Here is an 11,302-nt window from a genome sequence, read left to right on the forward strand (position 1 = left end):
TCTATCTATCTATCTATCTATCTATCTATACACACACACACACACACACATATTTCTTATTTCTCATGATATGTATTTTTTTTGTCATTTTGTTTAAAGTGGGCTGACTTTCTCCATTACTTCCTGTATTGCAGGCCTCAGAGTAGAGAATTCCTTCAACTTTGTATGTCTGTTAAGGTCTTTATTTCTCCTTCATATCAGAGAGCTTTGCTGGATACATTATTCTTGGCTGGTAATTCATTTTATTTAATTGTTTGAATATTTGTTTCCACTCTTTTCTCGTTTGTAAGGTTTGTGTTGAGAAGTCTGAAGATAATCTAATGGGTTTTTCTTTATAAGTTTTCATCTTTTTCCTGGCTCTCTTGAGAATTCTTTGTCATTATATATATATATTTTTTTTTTCATTATAATATATATATATATATATATATATATATATATATATACATATATATATATATATATAATGAGTATTCCAGAAGGAGAATAAAAAGAGAAAAGGATTGGTACATATTCTGGAATATTCATTTATATATATATATATATATATATATATATATATATATATAAAATTATATATTTATATATAATATTTTTAATATATAAATATATAAATTTTATAAATATATTTATAAATTTATAAATATATATAATTTTACTATATAAATATATAAAATTGTATATTTATATATATATATAAATATATATAATTTTAATATTATATGTCTTGGAGAAGGTCATTTTAGGTTAAATAATTAGGTGTTTCCTTAGCTTCGTAGAATCGAAGCTCTAGCTCATTCCTTCATTTTGGGAAATTCTCATCAACTATTTGTTTGAATATGCTCTCCAATCCTTTCTTTTTTTATTCTCCTTCTGGAATACTCATTATTTTTGTTGCCTTTCCTGATGGTATCAGCTAGTTCTTACATTTCTCTTTCATTATTTTTCTTCCTTCCGAATTATTTCTAGATTTCTGTCTTCAATATCACTGATTCTTTCCTCATCTGGTCAACTCTATCTCCTAAGCTTACTATTTCACTCTTCATCTCTTTTAGTGTGTTCTTCATCTTTAGTTCTATCTGGTTATTTTTCAGGGTTTCAATATACTTGCTAAAAAAATCTCCTTCTACTGATCTACTTCTTTTTTTCAATTCCTGGAATTATTGATATAAGTTATTTTGCATCTCACTGAGTTTTTTCAAAAGTACCATCCTGAATTCTCTGTCATTTAAATAGCATATTTCGATGTCTGTAAGCTTATTTTCTGGAGATTTTTCTCTTTCTTTTTGAGCTGTCTTGTCACCTTGGTTGTTCTTGGTGTTTGAAGGACTAGTTCTACATCTGGGCATTGATGGGACTGTATTCTGCTTTTTTTTTTTTTCCAGAAAGATTTATTATATAGAGGTCTCTCTTTAGCCTGTTGATAAGGTGTTTTTTTTCTTTTGATTTTCACTAGTTGGCATCCAAGCCTGTTGGATCTCTACTTTGAGACTAATAATGCCTTTTTTCTGATAAATATTCAAGTCATGATCACTATCCTGGGTCTCAGTCCTTGTCAGTGGTTCGACAGTGGATTTTTGTCTTGGTAGCATTTGTTCAAATTCCCCCGGGGCTTCATGGTGCTAGGTCTAGAGGGAGGGCTCACCATGGGTTGGTGGGTGGGGGTTGACGCTAGTCTCCATGTCTCAGCCTCACATTTCACAACCATTGTTGCTAAGACCCAGCTGGTGCCCCTCCACACTTAGTTCCCACTGCACTTTCTGCCCTAGTAATTAGGCTCAGCTGTGTGGAACTGGTTGATCCCTCAGGAAGGGTTGTTGGGGAACCGGTTACTATTTCTCCCTTTCTCCTCTTCCTGCAGGGAGCTTGGACTGCATGTGGCAGCTTCTTTTTTCTCCCAATCTAACCCCCAGACTCCCACGGTTCTGACCTCTGAAGCTATTATGCACAGATCACTCTCTCAGACATGCTTTGTGTGCAGATTGGGTGTTATTTGTTGAGTTTTAGATGTTCAGCTTATTGCTATTTCAAGGGAAAGATCTGGGGACATCTCTCATTCTGCCATGCTTCTGAAATCAATAGTCATTTCTTATTTAGGAAACACTTTTACTTATTATTTTGTAATAATACTGTTGTCAAAATTACCCTATTAGAGACTGAGAAATTAAAATTAAGTGTGAGACCACTAATCTTTGTGATAAGTGAGAATTTGGAAAGAGGAATATCCTGAATTGTCCCAGAGACTTTAAGTCCAGAAAGGGCACACTGTGGGGATACCCTGAGCCTGTGTGCACCAAACATTTGAAAAACTCAGGATATCTGATTCAATAGTGAAGAATAAAGCCCTAACATAAAGTGGGATGACATCAAATGCTAATTTGTAAAGGTTAAAAAGCACAATGTTAGGTACACTTGATAAGATATGATAAAACAGGCATTTTATCTCTGTGGTCTTCTACCCAACTTACACCCCCAGTCTAATCAAGAGAAAAAACACCAGACAAATTCCAATTGAGGGACATGCTACAAAATAGCTCATCAATAGTGCTCAAAACTTTCATGGTCATCATTAAGAAGAAAAGTCTGAGAAACCATCACAATCTAGAGGATCCTAAGTAGACGTGATGAATAAATACAATGTAGAATTCTGAGTGGAATCCTGAAACAAAAAAGAGATATTAAGAAAAAACTAAGGTCGAGATGGTAGAGTAGGTGAATGCTGTGCTTGCCTCCTCTCATGACCATATCAAAATTACAAGTAAACTGCAAAATAGCCATTATTGGGAATTGCCTGAGCCTAGCTGAACAGAAGTCCTACAACTGGGGATACACAGAAGAGGCCACCTTGAGACTGGTAGGAGAGGCAGAGGTGCAAAACAGGATGGTCCCACACCTGTGTGTGGTGGTTGAGAATCAGGAGAAATATATCAGCTGTGGAGGTTTCCCCAGAATAGTGAAGGGTCCTAGCCCCACATTGGGCTGTGAAAACCAGCAGAGATTATGGCTGAGATGGAGGGCTGAGGGAGTCACTGATGTTCCTATTAAGGGGACCATGCACAAACTTACTCAGTGATAAACTCACTTGCTCTGAGTGTCTTGCTGAGACGCCCCAAGTCTGGCACTAGTGGCTGCCCGCCTCAGTTTGTGGCTTAGCCTCTCAAGGTACTACCAAGCTCAGTGAGAGTGGTGGCCATCTGTGGATTGCTTGGTGACTCATGCCAGGTGGCCCTAGGCAGGGCATAGGCTGCAAGTGAACTTGGCCTGCAGCAGGGCCCCTCCCAGGAGTCCCCAGCCTGCATGCCCAATGGCCAGCTTCGGCCTGAGCCACAGCACCACTGAAGGTCATATCTGAGGGTGACACAACTAAAGGGCAGACGGAGCAGGCACTAGAGCCCTGCTAAAGTGAATCCTGCTCTGTAGGCCCAGCCCCTGTACAACAGCTCCTCCACTGGTCACGGCCAGTCATCACAACTAGTCAACCTGAGGACCAATCCCTCCCATTGATGTGCCAACAGCAATCAAGGCTCAACTACAACAGGAGGGCACACACAACCCACACAAAGGATGTACCTGGAGCACCCAGCTCAGGTGACCAGGGAAGACTGTGCCACTGGGACCCACGGTACATCTACTATATAAGCTCAATTTGCTAAGGCCGGGAGCCGTAGCAGCCCTAACTAATACATAGAAAAAAATACAAGTAGGCAGCCAAAATGGGAAAAGAAACATGTCCCAAATGAAACAGCAGAACAAAGCTCTAGAAAAAGAACTAAACAAAATAAAGACAAGGAATCTACCAGATGCAGAGTTCAAAACATATATTTAAAGGTTGCTCAATGAATTAGAAGAGTAGATGAACTCAGTGAGAACTTTAACAAAGATAGAAAACATAAAAATTGAGATGGAAAACAGAAAGTAACAAGTCAGAAATAAAGAATATAATAACTGAAATAAAGAATACCTTAGGAGGAATTAACAGATTAGATGAAGTGGAGGATTGAATCAAACCACATATTAGCTCACTAGTTTTTCGACTTGTTGAAATAGTAGAAATTTTCAACATTATTTTCTAGTATGACATTTTTTTCCCATTCCCAATGTGTATATTAATCATATTCACTTTTTCAGGTTTTTAGCATCCTTGCCAAGGTTATTATGATAATGTCTACATGTAATCTGATAATTTCTAGTCTATGTATTATTCACTACAGTTTGTGTTTTTACACAAATGGTTGGAGTCAAGATGAGAAATAACATAAATTAGCCTACATGTATATTACATTTTTTCTAAAACTCCAATCTCTTTTTTCTGGTAGTTAAATTTTTGCTTGATATATATATATTTTTTTCTTTCATCAGCTAACTTTTGGTGAGAATGAGTAAATCAATATCATAATAAAAGATGGGTGAGAAAGAAGGAAAACAAACAAACAAAAACTAGATTATATACTCTATAAGTCTTAATCGAACTTCAGGACTAATAAAAATGCCAGATGCAATTGAATATTTACTAACCTTGTACAGCTTGAGAAGTTTCAATGTACTAGGATTCTCTTCATTTAGCCAGAGTAAAAGTGAGGTCAGGACTGAAGTTATTTTGTTCTACCAATTATATCAATGTTCTCCAGAAATTTATTTCATTTGAATCCCCAAGGGTTGTACAGAGAAATCCTTAGGTGATTTTTACATTAAATGAGGCAATAGGCTTGGGATAAATAAATATTTCTTAAGTTAGTCTTGAAAAATGAAAAACAAATGTTCTAAAACACTACAATATTGTTCACTAACTTTGAAAAATGAGGGAAATAATGTTCAATTCAAAGAATTATGTTGAAGGGACTACCAGAGTAAACCAAAAAAAAAAAAAAAAAAAGAAAAAGAAAAAGAAGCTAACTCACATAGACATACCACCAACAAGGTAAATTTTACTCTATGCAAATTTAAAAACCAATTTAAAATGAAATAAAACCTTTGACTTTTGAGTTAACAAATACACACAAAAAATGCATTTTTATTTTTCATAACTTTATTAATACCTATATTAATGAATAAGAAAACATGCAATACAGAACAATTAATACCATTTGCCACTGGACTACATACTGCCATCCTGGGCCATACAATATCCAACCTTCTCACTTCCAAAGCATGGCTAGAGCAGCTTTGGGATACTGTTTACTTTCAGATGCTGTATGATGTCACAGGAGAGGAATCTTCCCAAAATACAAACATAAATACATATTTCATAAAATTCCAAGTATTTTAAACAGGGATAGCATAAATTTTACACATTTTATTTCTAAAACTATCACATACAATCACTAAACAATTGCCTTCATTTTTTTTTATTTGTGCACACACGTTTTTCTGAGTAGCCTTTTCATTACTAAATTTGCGGTTATCAACTTGCACTGCTTTTAAAAATCATATTTACTGAAAGTACATGGGTTGTTAGTATAAGAAAGTTACTATGAATGAATATTTAAGGCCTCTGCATAAAATTGCTCTGGTGTGGTAATTGGCATATAATTTATAAAGGTTCCTGTCTAAATACGGTTCAGCTTCTCTTGCTCCCATGTTTTCTAAGGCAATTGTGCCAATTGGAAATAGCCAAAATAGTGTCTAATGATTGTGATAAAAACTTTATCTAAACATAATTATAAATTTGGCTGGAAACAAATATGAAAGAAGAAAAATGAAATGATAATTAGACTAAAAAATATAAATCGGAAGAATGTAAAAAAAAGAAAAGTCTAAATAACTAGCTGTTTGTAAATGTATGTTAGGAGATATATGCACATTCAGTCTTAATCTAAACAACAACAACAAAAAACTAATGTTGAAATATACATGTGGGTAAAACTTACTTAATTTTCCCATGACTGAAAAGGATTTTTTTTGCATGCGGCAGGATTACATTTTAAGGACTGCACAATTTGTGAGTTTTTAGTCTTTTTAAAATCTATTTTAATAAAAGTGTGTGACAAATATTGCTTTGGGAAGGCAGAGGCTCTTCATAACTGTCACCAATACACAATAGCACTAATCATTTAACGACAATTTTTTTCTAACCAAATTTATGTTACCAAAAATAAAATGTTAAATAACTAAACGAGACTACACAAAATGTACTCTCTAAATTTATTACATTGTTTGCAACATATATGTTTGTTTTTAATACACTCACATAATTTTAGCTAAAAATTGACGATAAAATCCAAGGAAAAAATGTATATGCACTTAGCATATAAGATACATGATGTTTGAATACATACTTACAAATGTGATATATTAATGCTATAGCTAGTAAATTAATAATCACATGTAATTGAACATGGCCATGAAATTGAATAACCAATCTCTCTGAACATATTATTATCATACTTACCATTCAATTTGAAGTTCTAATTTTAAACTAAATCAAATCTTTCTTTTCTCAAGGGAAATATTTTCGATTGGTGGTAAAATACAACTTTTTGTAGTTCTAGGAATAAATTTTTTCCATATCACAAAAGCCACCTGTGAGCTTTGTCAACCTATAGCTCTGTCCATCCACTCAAAGAAAGAATCCGCAATGTGATGAGAAAGATCTCATCAGATCTGAAGCCTTGGAAGGCGCAGATTGCCAAGGCCAGACCTAGTGGAAGCTTAAAAAGAGAATGCATAGGGGAGAATAATTGGGCTAACACCCCTTGCCTCTTTGGCTACTTAGAGCCTGCTTCCATTCAAAGCCTTTCTGGTATAAACCCAGAAAAGGAAGCCCAGTCTTTTAATATTCTAAACACAATCTAAGTCTGACTAAATAATCAGAATTAGAAAGGGCAATAAAAGCGTATTTGTTCATTCCTATATCATTAGGAAAGGTATCAAAACTTCAACAATTTTTGGATATGAAGGTTTAAGAGCTACCCTTATAACTCAATAAATCACATTATCAGAAAAAATTTCCCCAAATATCTATCTTTGGTTCCTATTCTAATTTTCAATAACATAGTAACCATTCATATTTTTAATAATTTTTCATTTTCTACTTTTTATTTTCTTTATATTTATTTGTGTGTATAGATCTAAAATGTAGAGAGGGAAAATGTAGAAACAACTAAAATCAACTAAAATCAAAGAAAAAATTCTCACATTATCTTTGTAAGATTTTAGAAAAAAAATATTCTAAAGTCTACTGGAAGCTCTGATTTTGTCATTCTGGGTTTCTTTATCATACCCAGTTTTAAAATCTTCATCATCGACAATATCAATAATAATATTAACACATATACATAGTTATATTTCAATAAACTTTCAAACATCATCAGTCCTTTAGGATTTACATATACCTGAAGTACCAGTATGCTTCAAATCCCTTTAAACATTAACAAACGCAACGGAGAAAAATATATTAATAATACTAATTAATTTGAAATTTCACTAATTAAACTCTTGTAGTGAAAAGTTAAGATGCTATTCTACACACCAACTCAAATATGATTTAAAGAGCTTCACAATGGGAACAATATATTCTCAAAACGCTACGTAACCTGCTGGGCACAAGAAGAGAAGCTTTCTCAACATTCAGTGGAAACCTTAACCAATGAAATTGTACATTTACCACAGTTTATATTACAACATTTACACACAGTTTAATCATAAATTACATATCTTCAAGTTACACATTACAAAGTCTACATCTAATTTAATCAACAAGAAATACCGCCCCCCACCACCCCTTCCCCAATTAAAACATCAATTGTCTCCTGGTTTAGTGTAATACTGAAACAAGACATTTTCTCGGTTTTGCTATGGAGGAAAATTAAGTTGGTGATGTTTCTGTAAACTGGTGAAATGTGCACGTAGAAGATCATGGCCAGTTAAGAGGACAAAAAAGAAAATAAAGAACAGTCAACAGAAGGAAACTAATATTCCCTAGGAATACTACCGTATTCTTTGCTTATAAGGACATATTTTGTTTTCATATGAGGTTTTGCTGTTTTGTTTTGGTTTTTTTTTGTATGTTATTGGGGTATTTCTTATTTACCCCAAGAAGCAGTCATGAACCTCATTTCTCCCTCTGCACATCTCCTTAAATTTCTATACTGTAACATCATTGATGTAGATTTGTAATTACATTTCTTAAAAGTTCCTTCCTGACTCATCTTGTTATCAGTGGTTTTCTTCAGTAAGTTGAGCTAGAATGAGTAAAAACCCTTCGTCTTATAGGTTTAGTATGTAGTTTTATCTACTGTCATATTAATTAATTTTTTTTAACTGAACAACTTTTGGTATTAGCCTATGCAGCTGTCATATTAACATTAAATCTTCCTGATATTCTCTAAAAAAATAGCATTTTACAGTCATAGCTGTAAATGAATCATACGTTAAATTCATCCACCTTTCTTGTGATTTTCTAGGCTGCTATACAAATTCCAGAAGATAAAAGACCCAATTAATAATGGAATACAGGCTTAAAATCGCAGAAACAATATGATTTCTGATGCATTTTACTCTAAATTACAAAATTAAATTTAAGGAAAAAGAGGCCCTTTTTAGCAAATAGTTGCCTAATTTGGGCACAGTTATTGCACTTCAGTGTCTCGAACTCTACTAAAGAGTAGAGAATAGGTTATGGGCATAAATATGTACAGTTTATATATATTATTTACTGAAAATGTATATACAAGTTCTATCAATAATACAGTCTTGAAAATAAAAGTAGAATACATAAAAAAGACAGAGAAAAATATAAGAGATATTTACACTCCCTATTGTGCATTTTGTACAAACACTAATAATAATAAACTGGAGACAAACAATAAATAACCAAAAAGACAAATGAAAATGTTACTATACTTATACTTTCTAATGTTATCTAAGAAAAAGTTTAAAGGTACTCTTGGAAAATTAGATATTTGCTAGTTTTCCATTTGTTACCTACTAGGTCTACAAACATCAGAATAGAAAATATCAGTAATATTGCACATTTTGGTAAAAACAAATTTTAAAAAAATTATAGTGCATCAGAAATAATATACATTAATATTAATATCTATCATAATAAGCCTTTCTGTACAAAGGGGTGTGAATTTTTCAATTTATTTTTTAATACACATTCTGAATTAAATAAATTGTAAAATTATTTTGTAATTTTTGACTAAGGGTCTAGCTCTAGAGTTTTTCAGGTATTGGTTTGTATTTACATACCTATTTACAAACCTAGTAATTTGGAATATTTGTTGAAATTGAATCTTAAGTTTTGATTATATATATCTTATTGAAAAATGTGAATTAACCATTGTAGCTTTATAAGGGATGTTCTTCCATAATGGGAGAATCACCCCTAGAAGGTCTGGCCTGTTGGCCTAGAGTGACGGTTTTCAAGGGAATGACTTTAATTGAATCATCACTAAGATGAAGTCTTTCAGACATAGTGTAAAACTGTGATCTTGTACTACCTTGCACTCCCTGATCAAGAGAAAGTAGTCCTTCAGTTTCGGCACCTTGCCCCCAACGTTGCTGCAAACCTGTTGGTGGCTGTGCAGGGCTATGATGGAGGGCAGCAGCCTGTGGCAGAAGAGGGCTGTGGTGGATTGCAGCAGCCTGTGCCAGGGGAGGGCTGTAACTGAGGGCTGAGGCCTGTGCTGGTGGGGGACTGTGGCGAAGACCAGTAGCCTGTGCTAGAGGAGGACTGTGGTGGAGAACAGAGCCTTGTGCTGGTGGAGGACTGTGGCACAGTGTGATAGCCTGGGTCACTGGAGGACTGTGGCAGAGAGCAATGGTCTGTGTCACTGGAGGGCTGCAGCAGTGAGCAGAGGCCTGTGTATGTGCAGGGCTGACATGGGTTAGAGAAGTTGGCATCCAGCAGGCATCAGAATGACCCAAGATAAGACACTCTTGAGTGCAGTTGTCAGAGGCCTCTTCTACAGTTGGCTGAACAGTTATTTCTGCAGCTGTTAGGGTGAGAAAGAAAGGATAAAATTTTTATTTCAAAGATATATTTTATTGACTACTTAAGACCAACATATTGTAACAGGAAGTTAAAAATCTCTATATAAACACATCAGAGACTTCTAATATTTTAATTTGGGACTTGGTTTGTTGAGAAATAATTCCTAGAGAAACAAAAATAACCAGAAGTGGGTGGATGGGGACTCCTTTTTATAATTAGGATGCTTTGGATTTTTCTCCCAAATGTAGATATTTTAATTGCGTTTGTGACTATAAATGGAAACTATGGTGGTCATTGATCCATACATAAGAGTCAGTTGAAATATGGCTCTTAACTAACACAAAGAAAGAACATGAGTAAAATGAATGGAAAAACCAGTCATAAACATATAATGAACTAACCAATTATAGCTAACCATTTAATTACAAATCTAATTAATTAATCTGAAAATAAATCTGAATATAAATTAGATTAATTTGGAAAAAGTTTATTAAACTCAAAGATATCTTTTAGTTTCAAGAATGAACTATAGCTATAATTATTTCAAGGATAATTGATTCATGTATTCCTCACTCTCTGAAATCATGACAAATCAGTTTAGCAACATAATAAACTATAAATATTAACTACTTAACATTAAACTATAATACTTTTGACATAGCAAAAAACATGGCGGAGTGATAGACGTCCTCGGATCTTTCCTCTTGAAACAACAATAAGCTGAACATCTAAAAATGAACAAAAAATACCCAAACTGCAAACCAACAAGCCTGAGTAAGGGATCTGCGCATAGGAGCTAGCACGGGTCAGAAACCTGGATGTCGGGTGGTAGACTGGAAAAAATAAAGAAGCTGCCTCTCTCAGCCAAGAGAGATCCTTGTAGGATGAGAGGGAGAAGGGAAGGTGTGGTGACATCCCTGATCAGCCCTGCCTGGAAGTGCCAGGACTTGGCGGCTGGCAACAGGGCCCAGTAATCAGGGCAGAGAGCAGAGAGGCGGAACTGGACAGCAGAGGAACGATAGTTGATTTCCAACGGCCCCGGTTCCAAAGCCAAGGCTGGGCTGCAGTCCCCAACCTCAAACCCAAAGGGCCCTACCCCCATACCCTCCAAGATCCAGCCCCACGGAACCCCAGGGGAATCTCGGTGACCACTGCCAAGACTGAGGCTACCTCTCCAAGTCTCTGGAGCTCCCTGCAGGAGGAGGGGAAGAGAAGAAGGAGCGTGCTGCAAGTTCCCTGAACAGTTCCCTGAACAGTAGAGCCTGGGAGGGTTATGGGCTCCCCATGGCTGGCTGGCTGCAAAGCCCAATCATCACGGCAGAGAGTGCGGAAGCAGCAGGCAGAGAAACAACGAATGATTCTTAC

General features: G+C 35.1%; 1 protein-coding gene across 1 annotated transcript; it reads right to left on the minus strand.

Annotated features, from left to right (window-relative positions):
• Positions 1 to 9,291: 9,291 nt before the first annotated feature.
• LOC120600091 (protocadherin-11 X-linked-like) lies at positions 9,292 to 11,039 on the minus strand. The gene is made up of 2 exons (XM_039859335.1): positions 10,793 to 11,039; positions 9,292 to 9,938 (listed from the first exon to the last, which is right to left on the minus strand). The coding sequence occupies exons 1-2, from the start codon at positions 11,037 to 11,039 to the stop codon at positions 9,292 to 9,294; spliced, it is 894 nt and encodes a 297-aa protein (XP_039715269.1).
• Between the last annotated feature and the right edge of the window lie 263 nt (positions 11,040 to 11,302).

The sequence above is a fragment of the Pteropus medius genome, unplaced genomic scaffold, assembly GCF_902729225.1.
Source record: "Pteropus medius unplaced genomic scaffold, Ma_sr-lr_union100, whole genome shotgun sequence".
NCBI lineage: Eukaryota > Metazoa > Chordata > Mammalia > Chiroptera > Pteropodidae > Pteropus > Pteropus medius.

Coding starts and splice junctions, on each gene's coding strand:
- LOC120600091 (XM_039859335.1), bottom strand. CDS start 11,039: ATGGGGGTAGGGCCCTTTGGGTTTGAGGTTGGGGACTGCAGCCCAGCC. Junction 9,939..10,792: donor ATCTCTCTTGGCTGAGAGAG/GCAGCTTCTTTA, acceptor TCACCCTAACAG/CTGCAGAAATAACTGTTCAG.